A 23,337-nucleotide genomic window follows, 5' to 3' on the forward strand; every position below is an offset into this window, starting at 1 on the left:
TGCTGATTGATGTAGCCAAGCCACATTAAATTATGCAGCATCATTCATGAGCATCCAACTAAATTTTCAAGTTATGATTAAGTTAACACACCAAAATGAATATGCTAGGGTAGTGGAAGTTAACATTTATTCTGCTATTGTTTGGAGTCAGTTTTGTCACCCAAGGTGGGGTGGGGGAGGAGGAGGGTCAGGTAACTCCTGTAAGGCTTAGGAGCTATGCATGGCCATTACCTCCTCCTGCTAGCCTCTTCTAACCTGAGAAGAGCTTTGGCCCATTTCACTGCTTGTGTCCCCAACTCTATCATTCCTCTAACCACAAACAACACAGTCTCCCATTCTGAGGAGCTGCTCAATTCCGCTAATGTAGAGTGGATTACAAACTTCTGCATACCTTACCCTGCCTGGATGATGAGGTTCAACAAAGATCCTCCATCACCCAGATCCAGTGGTCAATTTCTTGCGCCTTTACTGCTGTCTCAATTGTGGAAGATTTCCCACTCTTTCTTTTTAAAGGTTACAGAAAGTGAGCAGATGTGGGAAATTCAATTAACTCCACATTAGGTGAAAAACACAGCAAATAAAAAGACAGACAGGTAAATAAGCCAGGTAGGAAAGTAGTAAAGAAAGTGGCTGTTGTTTTGTGAATCTGTGTGGCAAAAGCAGACTGATGGAGAAACATGACAAAAAGATAAATTATATGTTTATTTGTATGGTTGCATAAACTGATTGGAACTTAGTAAACAATTATCTTGATGATGTACAAGAAGGAATAAGTACCCTGCTTAGCCTCTCCCAGTTGTGTTAGCACAGCAGAGCTAAAAGGAGTAACAAGCATTAAAAAGTGTTGTCACTAATGCTAGGTGATATGACTCAACAAAAGGAATTGATCAGCTGAATTAGAGGGGAGGGATAGCTCAGTGGTTTGAGCATTGGCCTGCTAAACCCAGGGTTGTGAGCTCAATCCTTGAGGGGGCCATTTAGGGATCTGGGGCAAAAATAAGGGATGGTACTTGGTCCTGCTGTGAAGGCAGGGGACTGGACTCAATGATCTTTCGAGGTCCCTTCCAGTTCTAGGAGATACTATAACTCCATATTTAAAAAAAGAAAAGTTTCCCACCCGTGCTTACAGTATGACCTTTGTAAACCACATCCACTTATTCTACCATAATCCAAGATAGAATCTGCATGTTGTATTTTCTTCCTCATGCTTTCAATACTTCACCTGCACCTCTTTGCACGCGCTGCAGTACGCCAAGGTAGGAAACCATATGCACCTGGTGGTAATGGTTTTGGTGAATAGCTATCTTTATCAGATGGACTCTTTCCAGGGTGTGTGGACTTTTTAGATGCTAATCCTGTATCGTAAAGCAGGAATACGGAGAGAAGAGAGAGTTTATTACAGTTACAACATGGAGAGATAGCTAGAGTTAAGGTTGCTTTGACATTTCCATTTTAAGGATCCTCTTTCAGCTGCTCATAACTTTCTCAAACATACACCTTTCCAGCTGAAATTTTTCAGGGCGAGTTTCTGACTAAGAATGAATTTTTCGTTTATGAATGCTTGAGTGAAAATAGTTCAGGTATTCTTCAGTACCAAGAGAGTGAGAATATATCCTTATATCCATTAGCCCAGAGGCTGATTTAGCTTACAGTATGGACTGCACCACATTCCTGACTGTATAGCTAAGTGCCCACCCCACCTTTGGTCTTGCATCAGTTAGAACCAGCAACACTCGAAGTGCTCATGAAGTTTATATCATTTACCTCAGTGAAATGTCTGAAAATGGAAATACATTATTTTACTTTGAGTTATATTTCTCTGGAGGACATTCCATAATCCTGCTAATCTGGTGGGAGTGTAAAAAGACATGATTGATGTTGATGGGATTTCAAATTCCTGGTCACAGTTTAGCAAGTAACTAGGATTAAGGACGGGTTAAAAAAAAACAAAAAAAAACAAAAAAAAACACTTAGCAGCAGCAGGAATTTGTCTCCCCATCCTCACAACCGCCTCAATTTCAAGCCCTTTGAAATCTACCGATTCTGCACAGCTTGACTTATTATGCTTACCTCTGTGTCTCCAAATCACTGAAGCAAAGGATTAAAACAAGAGAAACAGCCAAAGAAATGCAATTAAATAGGATTTTAGTAACCTTTTAAAAAAATATTTAGACTATCATGTGTTGCATTCATTAGCTCATGTTTAAGAGATATATATTCAAAATAAGAACATTTTGACTAATTTATTCAAATTAGCAGGTTTACTTGCAGTAAAGAAGCGACACGACTGCCATTCACACATAGAGCCAGATTCATCCTATCTTATGCTGGCAGTGGAGAGTCTGCTATGGAAAGCCTGAGACATGAAAAAATAGACAACCATCTGCTGCCAAGCCTCCAAGAGCCATAGCAGTTCAAAGAGTGCATAAAGTATGGCAAAGTCATCCTAGGAGGGAAGGAAAGGGTCTTGCTGATACAGCACACATCATTCAGATGTGCTTATTTTGCTTTTCTACTGACTGTGTGTTAATTGATGTGAAATGGGATCAGCAGAAGTAGGAATTCTCATTCAGCAATGAGAAAATCTGGAGAACTTTTGTATTTTAGGGAACACATAGAACATTGGGCAAATTTTAGCTATTCTAAAACACATTTTCAGGGTTGGGGTTTTTGGGTTTTTTGAAGTGTTTATTCTACTTCGTTTTAGATTGGAATTCAGTTGTTGAATCCTAATCTTCAAATTTTCACCTGATTTTCCATAAAGTGTTCTTGTCTGGCCATGTGGGATCACTGCTTATGCTGCTCCCAAATTATTGGATCTTTTGCTTTTGTATCTTTGATCGCTTCTAAGTTCATTCTGCATGAACCTAAGTACACAGTCTATTGAAAATATTGCTACCTCTCAAACAGAAAAGGAACTCCCAAAGAATGTTACTAATTCTACCAAGCACCAGGAAAAAGGGGAAGAAAAAAATAAGGCCTGGTCTAGACACAGTTTTTGTACCAATAAAAATATTTTGATTAGGGTGTCAAATTTTATGGAAATAATTATACCAATAGAACCCCACATATGGGCACAATTATACTGGTAGAACAGTGCTTCCTGTAAAGGAAGAGAAATAAATTATACTGATAAAAAAACCTTTATACAGTTATAACTGTATTCACACTGGGGGGCTTGTACTACTTTGAGTATACCAGCAAAGTTAAAGCAATACAAACTTTTGTGTTTAGACAAACCCTAAATGCAGTCTGGTCTCTTTTATGCCCCAACAGGAAGGAAGCAGTGAAATTTGACGAGAGGGGCTGAAACTATTCAATTCAGTTTTTCCAAACTAGAAGAGGGGAAACTCTACAGCTGAGAAAAAAGAAAAGAAGGACTTGTGGCACCTTAGAGACTTTCGTGAGCGACAGCTCACTTCATCGGATGCATTCAGTTCCACTGAATGCATCCGATGAAGTGAGCTGTCGCTCACAAAAGCTTATGCTCAAATAAATTTGTTAGTCTCTAAGGTGGCACAGGTCTTCCTTTCCTTTTTGCGGATACAGACTAACACGGCTGCTACTCTGAAACCTGTCTACAGCTGAGGTTTTCCTACCTCTGTTCTAATAGGGAAAGTACTATTAGCTATGTCTAATGTCATCAACATAAAAAGGTATCCCAGTTAATGACTAGAGTGATGATCAACATAAGAACAGAACAAGAGATCAGCAGCTAGTATTTTTAATCTGTGGGATGGCTAGGGGCTAATTGTTGGTTTAAGAATGTAGTTTCAATGGTTATTTCATAACCAAAAGCACTACAACTAATTTTCCTCCCACCTGCTATTCTTCACAAAAAAATTCTCTTTATTTTTCCTCTCACTATTGAGATCAACTACTTGTATAGTAAAATCATCATACAGAGATGAAGTGTTTGTATGAAGTAAATGAAAACTGTGTTATTACAATTTGTATTTGCCATCCTCTTGGGACCAATTTCACTGCCTTCTTTCTAGACAGATGGGGTCATGTAGAAAGCAAGAACTGACAAGCTTAGAAATAACTTTTGATTTCTTTCAAAGAGAAAGGGAAGGCAGTATTACCAATACGAATAGTAGCTTTTCCTTTCCGACCACTTCCTAGGACAATAGTTCTTTTTTTTGATTTAGGTTTGAGAATATCCTTTGAAGGAGATGTCAGCCACTTGTACTAGAACATTAAATAAAAACAAAAACACAAAACCCCCAAAATGTTAACTTCATTTTAGTAACTGATATTTCCGGAGGTACTGGCTTTGGAGTTTCATAGCTAATATGCTAAAGATTACTTTTCTATATTGAATATTTTATTTAATAAACTTCACTTATGTAGCCTTGTTAACAAATTTGAGTTTTCAATAAACAGGAATGAGTTAAAAATCTTCAAGATTTTTAGAGGGTGTGATCACTTCTTATAAGAAAATAATGTCCAACTTAATTGGATATAAACATCATACTATCTGCAGGCAAATGTTCCCAGAACACCTCTGAAGCACCCCCATCCAACTTTTCTTCCTCTGTGCAATAGTTCTCCTTTTATAGTAAGAAAAACAGAACATGCCCTGTAAAAAGGAAAAAACTGGTACTTGCTTTCCATGCTCCCCTACAGAGCTGACTCGTTGGAATGTCTGGCTCAAGCCAAACTTCTCCAGAGTAATAAAGACTTTCTAGTAAGATATTATAGTACAAATAAAATACAGCTTTTTTTAAAACAGCATCAAGTTTTTTGTTTTTTGTTTTTTTGTTTGTTTTTTCAGTGCTTGCAGTGATAGGGCATGCCAATAGGGCACACCTGCCACAAGAATTCACACTAAAATTGAAGTGTATTGAGATCAAAGGAAATGCGGTGCTTTGAATTTACTGTTTTCCTTCAAGGTGACATCATGCTTTTTTGACAATTCTCAAAAAGGACTGGGTCTGACCAGTATTTTTCTAGCTTTATATTCCAAGTATCTATTCCAGTGTTTTGTTTGCTTTTTGAAGTATATGCCTCCTTGTAATGGCACATGGAAGACACTGGCTCCAAAAAGCTTGGCATCAATACAACAGCATTTGTCACATCAGAAAATCCTACACCCCCAACGCATGAAATTATTAAGAGCATTCTGGTAGGATTTTATGATTCTCTCTATTAGTGTGGTGATGATCAGAAAAGAATGTTAATGTAAAAGCAGCTTTATCTTTCTCAGCTGATCTGCCTTCCTTGTATTCAGAGTCAGATTTACATACTTTATGGACAAAAAAGTTTTTACTACTTTTTACAGCAGAGCCAACAATTATGGGAAAGTTAACTGGATTCTAATCTGGCTCATAAGACAACAGAAAAAGATTCTGCAAGTGAAGCTTAATAAATTAACCACAAAATATAAGCAAGAGTGAACATAGCTGGACTTTCAGAGTCCAGGTTGAATTTGCAGGTCTGACAGTTGGGCTAATTGCCATTTACAGTTGTTCTTCGAGAGTCACGTCTGCATTTTCACACTTGTATTCACATTTGTGGGATACACTCTCTCTGGCATTGAGATGTGGAACTGCTTTGAAAAGCTGTGTCCTTTGGGAGATGCTTCATATAAGGGTGTGCAATCCCCAACTGTCTCAGTTCCTTCTCCCTAACCGCAGAGACCTGATGTTATATAGAACTATGAGACAGAAGAGAAGGTAGGCAGAGAGAGCAAATACACAGACGTAATTCTTGAAGAACAACAGTCACTGATAAGTAATCTCCCTTTCTTCTTCAAGGTCTTGTGAGTCTTCCCACTTGTGGGAGACTAACATATAGTGAGGTCCACCAGCAGGACAGTGAGCTAGGAGTTTAGTTAAATATGGATTGTAGCGTAAGTCTCCTAAACTAAGCACTGGAGCACAATGTTAAATCCCATTATAAGTTAAATCCAAGATAAGCACAATGCTGCTGTGCTTATCTTCATTAAGGGAACTTGCCTAATGCAATTATGCTACATTGGCTCTCATGGAGTATGTATTTTATAGTAGAGTGTACTGGTTTCCCACGTGAGATGTAATAATGTTTCATACATCTCCTAATCCAGTGAGAGCCTCTAGTTCCCTCACATCTCCCCAAATGCTACAAATAACTTATTGGGGATTTTATAAAAGGTTTGGTATTTTCCAAGTAAGAGCAGAACACCCTATTTACACTTGCGGTCAGGAGACAAGATTCCCATAGGTGGGAATGGGGTCTGGAGAAGAACACAGGGAGAGAAATACATTGTGCTAGGTACCAATCTGAGAGCACCTTAGGCATGAAGCTGGGATGGGGTCTCATAATGACTTTGACCTGGTGTACCACAGTACAAGATGGTGTGGCCATCAAAGCGGAGGACTGTTCCAAAGGGTACTAGTGAGGTAAAAAGATCTTCAATAACTGTACACAGGGGGCACAATGGACATGTGCAATCACTCAAAGAAGAATTTAATTCACGGATTTAAAAAAAAACTATCATATATTTTAGGTTAGGTGTTATTTTCCTAACCTAGGGAATTAGGAACACAAAGAACAGCTTTACTGAGACATTAAGGTTGACCAATTAAAGACCACTAAACATCAGAGCTTACAGAAGACACAGAACTTCCAACAGCATTTTTAACTTGATTATGTTGTACATTTGCACGGTTTTCTATTTCTATTTTTTTTGTTAAGTAACTAATTCCTGTTTTATTAGTTTATATTTTGTGTATTTTACAACATACAGGATGTTCAAAGTGGCATAGTTAATGCTGCTGCTGGTGCTTTAACTTTTGCATTTTCTAAACTTTGGTGATTTTAACTGCAACCTGAACATTGTTTTTATTTAATATTAAATAAAAACAGTTATACTAATCTGTACAGAATCACGTGGTGTCATAATATCATGGTTTGTTTTAAATCCAAATATAGATAAACAGAAGTCATTCCAGAATGCCTGAAACATACCTCTGAACTGGCACCGTTTCCATTCATGAGAACTCTTTCAATAAGTTTTTTCATCAAAGTGTGATCTAGAGTGAAACAAACTCATTTAATTAATTTCTATATTAGATTATTTTATAAAAAATATTCAAAAATTAATCACGATTAATTGCGTTGTTAAATAATAGAATACCATTTATTTAAACATTTTTGAATGTTTTCTACATTTTCAAGCATACTGATTTCAATTACAACACAGAATACAAAGTGTACAGTGCTCACTTCATATTTATTTTTGATTACAAGTATTTGCACTGAAAGAAAACCAAAAGAAATCGTATCAGAGGGGTAGCCATATTAGTCTGTATCCACAAAAGCAACAAGGAGTCCGGTGGCACCTTAAAAACTAACAGATTTATTTGGGCATAAGCTTTTGTGGGTAAAAAGTCCACTTCTTCAGATGCATGGAGTGAAAATTACAGATGCAGTGTAGTGGGGTGGACACCCACTTGGGCCCAGAAGGGTTTAAAGATAGCCTTGGGAGAGGGCTGGGACAGGGGAAGAGCTGGGCTGATTGGCAGAGCAGCCGCAGCTGGGGGCCACGTCCCAGACAGATCCAGTGGCCCTTGTGAGGGACCTGGCTGCAGGGACCTAAGCAAAGTATCTAGATTGGAGCAGGGCTGGGGAAGGGCCTGAGGCGCTGGGGAGCTCCAGCCTTGAAAGCCCCAGGCTGCGGCCTAGCATTTGGTCCAACAGGAACTGGGGTTGCAGGGGACAGCCCAAGGTTACACAGAGGCAGCAGGTCCAAACCCAACCTTGCCTGTGATGAGTGATACTGCAGTCTGAACCCAGGGCGTGGGGGCTATCTGGTGACTGGCAGGAGCCTACGAATGAGGCGAGGTAGGGATAGTGGGTGGGGGGTTCCCCTGCGAGGGGGAGACCCAGAACTGTGGGGTACTGCCAGGGCGCAGCACCCAGTGAAAGGGGCACTGGGGTCCTGGGAGGGTCACAGAAGCCAGCAGCAAGGCGAGACACCAGCCTGAAGAGGGTGCTCCAGAGGCTGGAACTTCCTTAAGACGACCAGCAGGAGGCGCCGCCGGGGCCCAGTTACATGCAGGCATAAATATACTGACACACTCCCTTTTCTTCATGCGTCAGTATACTTATGCCTGCATCTGTAATTTTCACTCCATGCAAAAGAAATAGTATTTTTCAATTCACCTAATACAAGTACTGTAGTGCAATATTTTTTTTGTTTATCATTTTTACAGTGCAAATATTTGTAATAAAAAATATACACTTTGATTTCAATTACAACACAGAATAAAATATATATGAAAATGTAGAAAAAAATCCAAAAGATTAAATTCCAATTGTTATTCTATTGTTTAATAGTGCAATTAAAACTCTGATTAATCACAGTTTTAACATTTTTGAGTTAATCGCATAAGTTAACTGCGATTAATTGACAGCCCTAATCACAGAAATAAAGCGAGATAAAACAAGTCAACATCTCCCTTTATTTAAAATGTACTTGGCAAATATTCAGTAAAATTTGGTTTAATTTTTCTGAAAGTGCTACATTTTTTTAAAAAGGTATAAATGAAATATCTTTGTTTTTTAATCAGAATGGAAGGACAGATAAAAGTACGTACCAATTAATGGATTTTTTCTTACATCCAATATCACTAGAGTTGTATTACTTTGAAAAGCATCTAACAATGATTTTGCCCCATCATTGGAAATTCCACACTGCTGCATGTCCAGTGCTGAAATGTTTAAAAAACGTTAAACATTACTCAGTTGCATCACATAAAACGAATAATTCACATAATTAATCTATCCATAATGAAAACATCCACATGCATGCACCTAAGAGTCTTGCGAGTAACCAAAATAAATACATAAATAAATAGTATTCTGAACTCTACCCAAGGGAGAGCTAAGGTAATATTTTAAATGCAGGATGGAGATTAACATTTAAGTCATTATCAGATATCAAAGTTTCAAGATACAGCTGCTGGCAGTGTTCCCTCTAATTTTTCCCACCCATGTGTGGAATGAATTTTGTTATGTGCACCAGTATGGAGGTGATGTGCACCAATATGGAGGTGATGTATGACACATCACCACCATATTGGTGCACATAACAAAATTCATGTGGTGGGGGGCTCAGGGCGGGCTCTGGGGTGGTGCCAGGGATGAGGCATTTGGGGTGCAGGCTGCCCTGGGGCTGCGACCGGGAGAGAGGACTCCCCTGCACAGCAGCACTTGGGCTGGGCGGGAGGGGAGCCTCTCCCCACTGTGGCAGTTCCAGGGCTGGGGCCATGGGATAGGTGCCTCTCCCACAGCCGCGGCAGGTCCGGACCAGGCTGGGTTGAGGCTGGGGAAGTGGCGCGTCTCCCCCAGCTGCAGCAGATCCGTGGCCGAGGGAGAGGCATCTCTCCCGGCCACTGCCCTGAGCACCTGTATGGCATTTAAAAGGCTGCTGCACAGCTTAAAGGACACTTAGGCTGCTGGACAAACATGAAAGAAAATAAATATTTGTGAATAGAAAGAGGATTGTTCTTTTAAAAGTTTTTAAAATACTGAAATATCAGCAGAATTTAAAGGTTTATGTTTAAATCCAGAATACTCTTGACTAGAATGGTCTCTTTTGCACTAAATGATAGCAGTTGGACAATATTTCTGAACAACATTTACATTAAATTAAAAATCCCTACCGCATCATCGCATACACTCAGTTATCTTTATGATTGGTTTTGAAAATTGCTAACTTGAACAGCAGTGAAGCAAGGTCTAATATGCAAGGCAATATTAAATGTAATGGTGCTCAACACCAATCAACAACTGCTGGGAGACAATAAATAAATTCAATAACTTAGGTTTTAAATACTGGCTTCAGTATTTCACGGGGGGGGTGGGGGGGGAACACGACACATCACTATGCAGATAATTGTATTATCCAATACTTTTAAACTTGCTGTAGCTTTGCCGTATCTTGCAATATTCTTTCATGTTGTACAGCCACAGTATTTTCCCAGATGTGGTCCACAGTCAAACATACTGAAAAGGTAAAATAAAGTTCTACAACTAATAAATTACTCCAGATTACAGAGCTGTAAGAAAGCCAAGATATCTGGAATTCTATAGCCACCTTAGGGTTTATGTACAGTAGATGAAGACCCTTATAAGAGTGCCACCAAAATTTGTTCAGGAGTTTCACAAAATTACAGTTAGCAAAATTAGAATTAAATACCAAGTAGTGTCTAATCACCATGAAAACATTATTTCTTCTTCTATAAAACCTCTCCACACATTAGCTCCTAGATTTATATTTTGTAAGCGTTATCCCCAGCTTGTAAATACTGAAACTTAGAAAATATTACCTATACATTTATTACAGATGCAAATCAGCTACTGTTAAGACAATTTCTAATGTGCCAATGTGCATCTCGTTTTGGTTGGGAAAGTCCTCTTTTTAAGCCCTGTCCCAGGGGTCTCAATTGTTTTGGTATAACTGGGAATTTGTCCCATTTGCTCTTGCCACCTGATCATCAGTTGTCAAAAGCAAATGGGACAAATGCCCAGTTTTCCCCAAAAAATGGGACATGTAGGAACGTTCAGGGTGCGGGGTGGGGTGGGGGGGGGGGGGGAGGAAGGGGGAGGGAAGAAGAGAGCAGCAATGCCAGCCCCCCGCACAGCAGGGCTTGGGTGAGCAGTGACGCTCACCCAAACCCCTCCTGGTCTTCCGTTTTACCTTTGGGAAATATGGTCACCCTACTTAGAAGCAAAGAACAATATTTTACCATACCTTTCAGCCACAGGTCCTCTCCAAGACATTCTGCAAAGGCTCTAGCACCTCGATCACCAACAAGTGTATTGCAGTTGAGAGTGATACGCCTCAAACCTGTCATGCAGTCAAAATCAGGTCTCCTGTAGCGTAGGCTTTCAGCCCAAGCTTCACCGTGTCTTTTCATTGCCTGATGCTTTGAAAACAGAACAAGTTAACATTAGTGGTGAGGTGAAGCCATCAACACTGATGCAAAGAAGATTAATTAAAATAATGATTAATTTACAATTACTATTATTAAAATGAAATAAAACCCAACTATGTTACTGAATTTAAGAAAAATACACACAATCATGCTCTTACACATTATGCCTATGATATGCTTATTAAGTCACATGCTTATTACTGATAATTTCATGAAGTAAAATATAAACCAGGTTCAGAGAATTCCTTCAGCATCTCCCTCCCTGCTTTTTATCAAGCTGAGATATACGATAGCCTCTTTGACACTTGTGTCTTTACTAACAGACACTCATTAAAATGTTTTTCTTATTATTATTTTCACAAAGACCAATATTTTAGTTTAAACACACCTTATAGTTCTACCATATTCTCTTCTATTATTGAAAAAATATTTACATAATTTTAATCATTGAGCTTGTTATGCATGAAATGTTCACTGTGAGCCTTGAATTGCAAACTTGATTTGCTCATTAATCCAAGAAATATAGGGCTGGAAGGGACCTCAAAAGATCATCTACCTCACCCTCCCTAGCAGAAAGATTGACTACCTAGACCATCCCTGAGAGATGTTTGTCTAACCTGTCCTTAAAAACCACCAATGACAGGGATTCCACAGCTCCAAAGTAACCAGTTCCAGAGCTTAACATTCCTTATAGTTAGAAAGTTATTCTTAATATCCAACCTAAATCTCCCTTGCAGAAAATGAGACTGATTACTTCTTTTCCAACCCTCACTGAACATGGAGAACAACTGATCATCGTCCTCTTTATAACAACCTTTCACATATTTGAAGACCATTACCTGGTACCCTCTCAGTCTTACCTTCTCAATACTAAACATGGCCAATTATTTAAATCTTTTCTCATAGGTCATGTTTTCTAAACCTCTTATGTTTCTTGATCTCCTCTGGACTTTCTTCAATTGGTCCACATCCTTCTTAAAGCATAATGCCCAAAAATGGATGCAGTTCTTCAGGCGAGGTGTCACCAGTGCCAAATGTCATTCTTGTGGATGACATTCCTGTTTAAAGAAAAGGAGTACTTGTGGCACCTTAGAAACTAAAAGTACTCCTTTTCTTTTTGCGGATACAGACTAACATGGCTGCTACTCTGATTCCTGTTTAAATATCCCTGAATGACACTTGCATTTTTTTGCAACAGAATCATATCGTTGACTAATATCCAAATTGTAATCCTCTATAACCCCAGTCTTTTTTCTGCATTACAACTGCCTAGCCAGTTTTTCCCCGTTTTATATTTGTGCATTTGATTTTGCCTTCCTAAGTGCAGTACCTTACATCAGTCTGAATTTCATCTTGCTGATTTTACACCAATTCTCCAATTTATCAAGATCATTTTGAATTTTAATCCTGCTCACCGAAGCACTTGCAACCTCCCCCAGCTTGGTATCATCTGCAAATTTTATGAGCGTTACTCTCCACTCCATCATCCAAGTCATTAATGAAAATACATTACAAACAAAAACACGGGCCAGATCCCTGCAGGACCCCATTTGGTATGTCCTCCTACTTTGACTGAAAAATCACTGGTAACTGCTCTTTGAGAAAGGTATGTTAATATGTATACAAAAGACCTAATGCAAAAATTGCAAAAGCAAGAAAGAGATAAGCCATCTAGCAAGTTTATAGCCTCTTCTTCTCCTAGAGACACAGATTTCCCAAACATACCCACCATATACCACTCAGCATTGCTGGGTAGACAGGGAACAGTGTCATTCATCATGTCCTACTATTGTTTTTAAACCAAAATTTATAGTACAAAGGAAAACAACAATTAAGCCTCAGAACTGGCATTCTAGAACTTTTAAAAGATAAGCACTGATGTTTTTCCATCAGTAAAAGGATACCAGCCCCACAACTATCTTTATGAATAAATACTTTTTAATAAAGAGTTCTTCCTGGGAAGCAATAACTCAGAGACTTAACGGTCACGGTGGATAATCAAATGAACACAAACTTCCAGTTCAATGCTGTGGCCAAAGGGCTAATATGATCCTTGGATGCATAAACAGGTGGATCTCAAGTAGGAATACAGAAATTATATTACTTCTGTATTTGGGACTGGTGAGAGTACTGCTGGAATACTGCATCCAATTCTGATGTTCATAATTTAAGAAGGATGTGACATATTGGAGAAGGTTCAAAAAGCCACAAGAATTATTAAAGTACTGGAAAACATGTTTCAGAATGACTTAGCTTCTTGAGTCTATTATTTAGCTCAACAAAGAGAAAATTAAGGGATGACTTGATCAGAGTTTTTACGTACCTACATGGGATACAGGTGCTTGATAATTGGATCTTTAATCTAGCAAACAAAGGCAGAACAAGATCCAATAACTGCAGACTGAAGCTAGACAAACCAAACTGGAAATAAGGCACATAGTTTTAAGTGTAATTAATCCTTGAAAAAACGTACCAAGGTTTATGGAGGAGTCTTCACCATTGGCATTTATTTATTTATTATTTTAACACAGCTAATAAATATATCAGATGAGAAAGAAAAGATAGATATCTAACTTGGAATTGAGAGACATTATCAGATTATACAATAAGATAGGTAATACAAGTAAAATCAAACTATTCTCCAGAATCACTTCTTTAGAAAGGGGGAAAGAACACAAAGAAGGAAAAATGGTATTTAAAGTGGAGAGGACCAAAGAAAAGCTTGAAAGGTAAGTTAAAAAGAATAAGAGAAAAATGATAAAATAGAGAGGAAAGGGCAGTGGAGTGGGGGGATACAAGAGATGGAAGGGATAGTCTCAGAAGATGAGTGGGACCTAGGGTCTTGGAGGGCACTGCAGACAAGGTTACCCACTGGGGAATTAAATTAATTATTCCAATACTTCAACAAATGCAGAACACATATCTATACATTCATTTTGGTTGTTAATATTGCTAAACATTATTTATTGCACTGCCGGCAGGTTAACCAAGTCAGAGTACCAATCTTTGGTAGCTGGGCACCTTTGGAACTTCTACCATTGTAGAATTAGATATTTGGCTACGATCCGAGCTCTACCCGGTCAAAGTTTTTTCAAAGGATTTCAGTTTCTGAAACAGATTGCATAGGTGAGGCATGAAGGAATATTTTTAATTATGTGGTTTATGCTCAAAATCTCTTTTTAATCCTATCAGGCCAAAGAATAGGTCTATGGGCAGTACATTTTTCAAGTTATCCCAAATTAAAGACAATGATATTTAAATTTAGAAGCAACCAGACACCAGGCTTTCTGAGCAGCAAAACTGTGACTGATTTCTCCCTAAAGAAAGGGTAGAAGTTTAAGTTTAGGACTGATTCTGGTGGTAGTGGGATGACAATTCCCTCCTACATGTACAACTGGGGCTGGAGAAGATGGGAATGAATATGAGAACTGAAAGGTGGGTAAGGAACTGATTAAAGGGAAGACTAAAGGGGGTCATGCTGAAAGATGAACTGTCAGGAAGGCGTGTAATTATTAGTGGAATTCCTCAGGGATCATTCATGGGACCACTTTTATTTAATATTTTCATTAATGACCTTGGCACAAAAAGTGGTGTGCTAATAAAATATGCATATAAACACACCAGTTGGGAAGTATTGCTGGTATGGAGGAGGACTGGAATATTACATAAGAAGATTTGGACGACTTTGAAAACAGGAGTAATAGAAATGGGATGAAAACTAATAGTACAGACACTGCCCGACTTGCGTAACTCAAATTTTGCATAAGTCGGAAACGTATACCAGACCATTACGCCAAAAAAACCCAAAAAACATCCACCCCACAACCTCCTATTTCTAGCTCACACAAATCCGCACCTACAGAAAAAGTTCTGTAAGTCGGGTCTTGCATAACCTGGGAGCATTTATACTAAGTGCAAAGTTATGCACTTAGGGACTAATAACAAGACTTATCAATTGGAAGTGACAGAGGAGGAGAAAAAGCTGGGCGTACTGGTCAATTATAGGATGACTACGAGCTGCCAAAGCAATGTGGCCATGAAAGAGGCAAATGCAATCCTACAATGTATCAAGTGAGGTATTTCCAGTGAAGTTATGGAAGTGTATTACTACTATACAAGGCACGGGTGACACCTCCTCTAGAATACTGTGTGCTATTCTGATCTCCCGTGTTTAAGAAAAATAAATTCAAACTGGTCCATAGAAGGGCTACTAGGAGGATCAGAGGAATGGAGAAAAAGGAGCTTGGCTTGTTTAGCCTAACTCAGTGGTTCTCAAACTTTTGTACTGGTGACCCCTTTCACATAGCAAGCCTCTGAGTGCGACCCCCCTTATAAATTAAAAACACTTTTAAATATATTTAACACCATTATAAATGCTGGAGGTAAAGCGGGGTTTGGGGTGGAGGCTGACAGCTCATGACACCCCACCCCATGTAATAACCTTGCAACCCCGAAGGGTCCCGACCCCCCAGTTTGAGAACCCCTGGCCTAACCAAACGAAGGCAAAGGGGAGATATGATTATCCCTCTGATCTATTTATAGAGAGCAAACACCAGGGAGGGAGAGAAGTTATTTAAGTTAAGGGCCAATACTGGCACAAGAATAAATGGATATAAACAGGCCATCAACAAGTTTAGGCTTAAAATTAGACAAAGGTTTCTAACCATCAAAAGAGTAAAGTTCCAAGAAGAATAATGGGGACAAAATCCTAACTGACTTCAAGACTGAGCTTAATAAATTTATGGAGGAGATGGTATGATGAGGTTGCCTACAGAGTCAGATGGCCCAGCTGCAATTTCTATTAACAAATATCTCCAACAGTCAGAGATGGATCACCAGATGGGGAGGGTTCTGAGTTATTACAGAGAACTCTTTCCCAGGTGTCTGGCTGGTGGGTCTCACCCACATGCTCAGGGACTAACTAATCACTGTATTTGGAGTTGGGAAGGATTTTTTTCCCCATATCAGATAGGCAGAGATCCTTAGGATTTTTCATTTTCCTCTGCAGCCTGGGGGCCCGGGTCACTTGCTGGTTTGAATGAGAGTAAATGATGGATTCTCTGTAACATGAAGTCTTTACATAAAGATTTGATGACTTCAGTAACTCAGCCAGAAGTTATAGACTTATTACAGGAATGGGTGGGTGAGATTCTGTGGCCGGCAATGTGCAGGAGGTCAGATTAGATGATCACGATGGTCCCTTCTGGCCTTAAAGTGTATGACAGCCTGGGTGTCGAGGAGAGGGACACACCATTGTGTTGCCTTACTCATGATTCAGGATACATAGTTGAGTAGACCAAAGGCAGTTGCATTTTTTCCAAAGAATATTCTGGGCTTGTTGCCCATACCCCACAAGGAGTTCTTAAAAGCGTTATTAATTTTGAAAAGAAACAGAGCAAGGAGCTAAGAACAAGTAGAAGTCACAAGAGAACATTTGTTTTTAATATTTTAACTCTGCCTGAATAGAAGGAGGGCCTGACATCTATGTAAATCCAAAACCATCTGTGTGATAAAAGAATTGAAATCAATTTTGACTATTTTTCTTAGGTCTCTGGAAAAGAGGACTCCTAACTACCTGATTTCCGCCTGCTGCCAATGAAAACTATAATCTGAGAGGGAAAGTTGAGCACCCCTGAGAGATACTGAGAGTCACCAACCTATGCCAATTTATTTTCTACCCTGAAATTTTCCTGAACAATTTAGCAGTTTGTAATATTGGGGATGGTCTGAAGAGGGTTGGAAGTGAATAAAATGTATAATCAGCATGCTGGCATATTTTCATCTCTTGGGAACCCTAGGCACTATAACTTGTATTTGACCCCAAAGCCAAATCAAACAGGGGGGAGGAGAGGGGACATCCCTGTCTTGTACCAAGGAGGAGAGAGGATATAATTGGTTACAACACGGGAGCTAGGATTGGAGTACAAAAGTCTAATCCAGGAAATGAAAGAGGGACCAAATCCAAATTTTTGTAGGCTGAGGAACAAAGACTTTTTCTACGTGTGACAGAACAGTTCTGAAGGGTTTTAATAGAAGGACAGCACGGAGAAGCTGACGAGTGTTGTCTGACCCACGTCTCTTTTGTAAAAATCCTGTGTAAGCAGCGTTACATTCCTCATTATTTTTTTTAGTCATCCAGGTAGAATTTTAGACAAGTAATGCCAGAGTTCATTAAGGGTATTGGGCAATAGCTAGCACATTCTTGGGCATCTTTGCCTGGCTTAAAGCTTGACGGAAACTAGGGATTCATTCACTAAAGAAGGAAAAGAGTCTTTAACAAAAGCCTCAGTGTATACTTCAGACAGTCTGGGAGCCAGGCGGTCTTTGATTTGGGCCTAAATTTCAGCTAGAAAGCCATCTAGACAATATTTTTAATTATGCAGCTCTAATTTAAGCATATCTGTTTTTCCTTTCATGGCTTAACAGTTTCTAAATGATCAAATACAGCCCATAAGGCCTACAGTCCGGATCCAAGCCCACTGAACTCAGTAGAAAGACTTTCATTTTCTTCCATGGGCATTGGATCAGGCCCTCAATTCTTGGGATAGAAGAGGAGGTTGCATTGCCAAGAGTACAATAGTTTTCCTTGAACTACTGATGTGCATAAGCTTAGCTTGTTTCTTTATCAACAAAAAGAAGACAGCAGCTAAACCGTAGTGCAAACAATTAAAATTAGAATGACTATTTGTTCTCTCATAGGCCCTAATTCTGGGCGGTATAAAAGCATATATGTAACTTTAAGCATGCGAATAGTCCCATTGACTTCACTGTTTGAAGTTATGCGCATGCTTAAGTACTTTGTTTAACTGGGTCTCAAGTCACCTAATCAAACTGGGATATGTAGAACTAGGATTACATTAAGACTCCAATAACATAGCTCAGCACATTAAACATTCATATGGCATGAACTATTTCTCATCATATAACCCTCTATTATTTTCAGGGATGTAATCAAAAATAGCCACATATGCACATCTTGCTAGCAGCAGTTCTCTCGCTGAAGAGATATCATCTTAAGAGAAATATTGGGAACCCAGTGTGACACTAGCAGTGAATTACACTAGAGCTTTTCCTATAGTATCAGGACGTATTAATATTAAAGTACATAAATAAATTGTGTTCACATACTAGACTCAGCTATGAATCACAACGTATATACATTACATGAATCCATTTAAATATTTGCCTTTACAAAAGGTAGATTACCTTTAAGACATTGGCCAAGTGTTCTGCTCCCCGCCAGGTCAAACTACATCCTGTAAAATTTATAGATTTGATGTTGGCTGAGTTCCTCACACTTTGACAGATTGCTGAAGTTAAAAAGATAAAAAAAAAAAAAAACACAGTCAGATCATTAAAATGAATAATACTTATGTTCCTTACAGTAGTGTTATAAAGGCATAATTAGCATTCGGAAAGAACCAAGATCCTTGAATGAAGAACTACTGTAGAAGAGCAAAGTATATTAATTATTTTAAATAAAAATATTTTAACTGTTCCATAACCTTTTGCATACAAACATGAAATATTGTTAAAATAGGTATATTTCAGACATGCTTTATATTTCATGTTAAAGCAGTTTAGATATTTCACTTGATATCAGTGTTAGCTAATGTATTTCATGACTTGTAAAGATTTACAAAAGGAACTTTTCAACCTAAGAGTTTATTTGCTTGCAGCATACCAGTAGGGTACTACTTTATTTCAGTGTGAAGAATACTCAAAACCAAACACCAAAAAAAAAAAAAAAGATAGATAGTCACAGCAATGACAAGTCTTGCACTTTACATGCAAAATTTCACAATGTTCAAAGTGAACATGATTGTTCCATCCGTATTTTAATTTATATTGATTATAACAGAAAACAATGAGATTTTTTTTTTAAAAAAGGTATTTTAAAAGCACCACCACAAAAGACACAGATCACATTAGGCTATTCCTTTTCAATTTCAAAACTTACTTTCCAATCCTCCATCTCCAATTGGACAATGTGCTAATGACAAGCTCTCCAAAGATGACGTCTTGGCCAACCCCTTCAAAATAAAAATCACTGAAAACATTTTTTTAAAATTGTTATTCAAGCATTTTAATAGCACATATCTGAAGAAAAAGTAGTGGTCCTCACTCCCACTATGGCTCCTTTATGCATGTAAAAGGGCCAGAATTGTGCAAAGGGGCCCTAAAAGCCTTATTTGTGACTGAGGGAGGAGTCTCCTAGTGCAGAAACTGCGGAAGATAGCTGTAAATCTGCCTTCTAAGCACTCCCTCTTAAACTCCAGTGAAGGGGGGAGGCCAGGGTAGTGCTGGGAGGACATGTGAGGGTGGGGACTGCAACATGCCAGACAACATGAAGAGGCTGCAGTAACTTTGAGAGGTCCCCAGATCTGTCTAAGTTACACTAGGGGCCTCTCCAACCCTGAGAATAATCAAGGGCAAAAAGAAGCTTAAATCTACCATAGCTCCACCTACATCTGTGGTGAACCTTTAAGAAGTGCAAAATAGAATCTCACCCAATATCTTTATTGCTAAGGGTATACATTGGGTTTTTTATGTATTTGAAGTCTTACCTTTGTTAAAAATATTAGATCTCGCTCTCTTAGAAGCAATCCCTCAAGTTCCAAATTTTTTAGAGCATTTGACACATTCAGACAACCTCTGATGGCTTTACATAATTGAGTAGTCATGTCTTTTGATCTAATTGCTGGAATTCGTCTTCTAAAGTAGGTTTTATATCTTTCAGCCCCTAATAAACAACAAAAGTGAATCACTGGTAAAATCCAGGTCCCACTAAATCAGTGGGATTTTTGCCATTGAGGTAAGTGGGCCAGAATTTCTCCCTATTTCTTTGTTTTATGATTGTGATATCTGAAGAATTATTCCTTTTTTCCCCCCATACACACACTGATGCTATATTGGATCAGAACTGTTGTTCATTTAATCCAGTATCCTATCACCCACAGAAGCCAAAACCCAGAAGGGCGGGAACCTTAACAGACATAAATAAACTGGCCATAGGGAACGTTTTTCCTATCCCCAAGAAGTAATGCCTGAAACTTCGTTTTTATACCTCTTGGATTTATCATCACCACCACCTAGTGGACCATTAAAAGGAAAGGAGAGAGCTCCACTAAGTGTCTCCAGCTGATGTTATTCACACCACACAATCCTATGTTGTGATAGACCAATCTTGTGCTGAAAGTTGAGTTATTGTGCTTTAACTAAGAGGACATGATAGTAAACCATTTAAAAAAACAAAAACAAAACCACCTCCTCCCAGCTTTCCTGTAATGAATTCCCATCTAAACAGATATAATTACAATCTCAAGTGGTCATTACAAACCTGATTCTCCAAGACCCTGTTGATGAAAGCTTCTTATTACAACAGAAGTCAAAGTCTTATTATGCCTGATAGCATTCAGAAGTGGTGCCCAGTCAGGAGCCTTGAGGCGATCTGCATTTAGCTCAAGAATGCCCTGATTCACATTAGCTTTCACAGTTTTTAGTGGGACAGAGCCTTGAACGGCACAAAGAAATTCATAGTGAGAGTAAAAATCCAAGGTGCTCTGTCTCCTTATTTTGACCGAGTCAATCATTTCTATTCATGTGCTGAATTTCTCTCTAAACTGAGGGAGAAAGAAAAAAAATAAAAGACAGACTGATTCCACTGAACAATAGATTTAATGTTACTTGCTTTCAGTATTAACATATGGGCACACAATATTAAAAAAGCCAGAATAAAGCTTACATTTGAACAATTCACTAAATTCACACCTACACAAAGACAGTATCATTATGTTTAAAGTACTATACCCAGCTGAATGAGATGGAAGGAAAGAAAGACCCTTACATTGATTCCTTCACAGACGTAGTCAACGTGCTAACTACTATAAAGCTAATCTTTCAAGACTCCATGTTCCCACATGCTGGGTGCTTCTTGTCAAATGCTCAATGCCTTAAGCTGGTGCTGACTTAGATCCTGATCCAGCAATGAGATACATACAGCAATGAGATCCTTGCTCCTAGGACTTCTCACATCTTCCAAATTAAGCACATGCTCAAATGCTTTGCTGGACAGGAATCTAATCTACTACTATGGGATAGTCCAACTACAGAAAATAATCAAAACCAGAACTTGTCAGCTGCAACCACTGAGAAGCTGCTTCACTGACTGCAGGCAGACCACCAGAAATTGAGTTTTCTTATTCTAAAAGAACTGGAGTAATCATCTCACTGTTATCCTGTGCTTCCTCTATGCATCAGGGTCTCTCATCTTAGAATGAGAAGAGCTTACAATCTAAGTATTTATGTTATGTGTTGGTATAGCACCTAGCACAATGGGGCCTTAATCCATGGTTAGGGTCTCCAGGCTCGACCATAACAGGGTGGATAAAAATCAAGGATTTAAAAAAAAAAAAAAAAAAAACCACACACCTGGATTCTTTTAATAATTTAAATCGGATTTTTTGATCGAAGGTTTTTTCCTCAAAAAGCATATCTAAAGATGGTTTTAATTAAGATACATTAGAGCTCAAAGATATCTCATCATGGAATTGGGATTATAAATTCTAATTCTATAGTATGAGACAATATATTCATGTCATGTTTAAGAAAAGTTTTGTAAATGAGTTCCAGTAGTTCATGGATTAGGGACCCAATCTCATGGGGTTCCACAGGCTTCTGTAGAGATTATTTAATCTTTCTATCTACCCAATGGGACTCAGTGCTCAGTCTAGAAAATACCATCACAGATGCTTAGTTTTGCAGTTCTCAAACTGTGGCATTGTGTCTCCAGAGGTAACATGCTTGTTAACAGCAAAAATGTTTTAAAATAAATAGATATATAGAGGTGAGAAATAACAGACCTCAACCCTACTGTCCCTCTGAAAATGTGTGTACACCGAGTCAATCCCTTATCTCTCTCTAAAAGTGCAAAGTTTCAAAAAGCTCAATGAATAGAAGATTGTTGGGGGCAGAATAGATCTGGACAAGGAGAAGAAGTCTGGAGATAAATGTGAGAAGGGAGGGGCAGGCAGTAGAAACAAAAGTGAAACTGTTTGAGCAGCATATTCCAGAAGTCTTGAGGTCTTTCTGAGCGTAGCCATCATTGATTTGAGATCTACTATACCATTCTCTCACTGGAAGGGAAAACCTATAATGGCAGCAGGCCGTAAAAGAGACCCAGTTTGGGAATATTTTAATGAAGTTCCTCTACCTGTGGGTAAGACAGACATGTGCAAAATGCAAACAGTGCAACAAAGAAATGCAAGGCCTGGCTGCCCAAATGAAACAACATCATGAGAAGTGCTCCTTCTCAGGAGGAAGCTGCATTGAAGATGATAAAAGGAACATGTCTGAACATACAGGATCTTCAGGTTGGTAAACCTTTTTATTTCATACTTCTTTCTTAAAGAATTCTTGTCTTCCTTCTGGACTATTCTTGAATTCTCACGTTGGAGGAAAAATATAGTTGTTACTCTATGGTACTATCATTTTAGATGCAGTTGTGACAAAAAACAAACAACTGAAATAGGAAGATCTTCTTTTTACAATTTCACCTTTAAAGTAGTACTGAGTGTCAGTGAAGAATACTAAATGAGCAGTATGGTAATAATTAAATAACTGCATTGACTTATTTTATTTAGGAGAATCCATCCTCAACATACAGGATCCTGAAGACTATCCACCCTCACGATCACCATCATTGTCTATAGTTTCAGTCACATAGCCACAGAATATCACCTGTAGCGAAAAGAAAAAAAAAAAATTTATCATCCAGAAACAACCATGGATAAATTTGTGATAAGAACCAGCAGATTACAAAAAGATGTAATTGATGAAAAAATTGTCCGGTTTGTTTATGCAACAAACTCTCCTTTCCATATGATTGAGCGCCCACACTTCATTAACATAGTTCAGTCATTAAGACCAGGATACAGTCCACCCAACAGAGCAGATGCTGCATGCAAATTGCTGAAAAAAGTATATGAAAGAGAAATTGAGCAGTGTACAAAAGGTCTAAGAGTGAAATTGTTAACCTGAGTCTTGATGGGTGGAGCAATGTCCACAATGATCCTGTTGTATGTGCTTGTGTGACAAAAGAAGAAGGGAATGTCTTCCTTACAGAAATAATTGATACATCAGGAAATACACACACAGCAGAATACTTACAAGAATTAGCAGTAAAAGCTATAACCAACTGTGAAAAAAAAATTCAAATGTCTAGTACGCAGCTTGGTCACAGACACTGCTGCAAATGTATCCAAGATGAGAAGAAATGTAGATGAGTCCCAAGCTTATAACATACGGTTGCAGTGCTCATTTGATGCATCTTCTAGCCAAAGACTTCAGTGTTGCAGAAATAAAGGCTAATGTTGAAACTGCAAAATACTTCCGTAACAACTACTTTACAGCA

The 23,337-nt window shown here is 38.6% G+C and overlaps 1 protein-coding gene across 2 annotated transcripts in view; it reads right to left on the bottom strand.

Annotated features, from left to right (window-relative positions):
- CEP78 (centrosomal protein 78) overlaps positions 1 to 23,337 on the bottom strand; it is a 52,862-nt gene that overhangs the window by 22,968 nt on the left and 6,557 nt on the right. Inside the window, exons 2-11 of one of the 2 annotated variants that reach the window (XM_073345092.1) lie at positions 20,266 to 20,548; positions 19,493 to 19,668; positions 18,886 to 18,958; positions 18,132 to 18,235; positions 10,742 to 10,916; positions 8,583 to 8,696; positions 6,952 to 7,016; positions 4,086 to 4,191; positions 2,071 to 2,088; positions 1,223 to 1,355 (exon numbers count right to left, since the gene is read on the bottom strand). In XM_073345092.1, coding sequence (XP_073201193.1) covers positions 1,223 to 1,355; positions 2,071 to 2,088; positions 4,086 to 4,191; positions 6,952 to 7,016; positions 8,583 to 8,696; positions 10,742 to 10,916; positions 18,132 to 18,235; positions 18,886 to 18,958; positions 19,493 to 19,668; positions 20,266 to 20,518 — 1,217 coding nt within the window. In that variant the 5' untranslated portion in view covers positions 20,519 to 20,548. The remainder of the gene's footprint in view (positions 1 to 1,222; positions 1,356 to 2,070; positions 2,089 to 4,085; positions 4,192 to 6,951; positions 7,017 to 8,582; positions 8,697 to 10,741; positions 10,917 to 18,131; positions 18,236 to 18,885; positions 18,959 to 19,492; positions 19,669 to 20,265; positions 20,549 to 23,337) is intronic. The other variant, XM_073345093.1, reaches the window with a different exon arrangement.

The sequence above is a fragment of the Lepidochelys kempii genome, chromosome 5, assembly GCF_965140265.1.
Source record: "Lepidochelys kempii isolate rLepKem1 chromosome 5, rLepKem1.hap2, whole genome shotgun sequence".
NCBI classification, from domain to species: Eukaryota; Metazoa; Chordata; order Testudines; family Cheloniidae; genus Lepidochelys; species Lepidochelys kempii.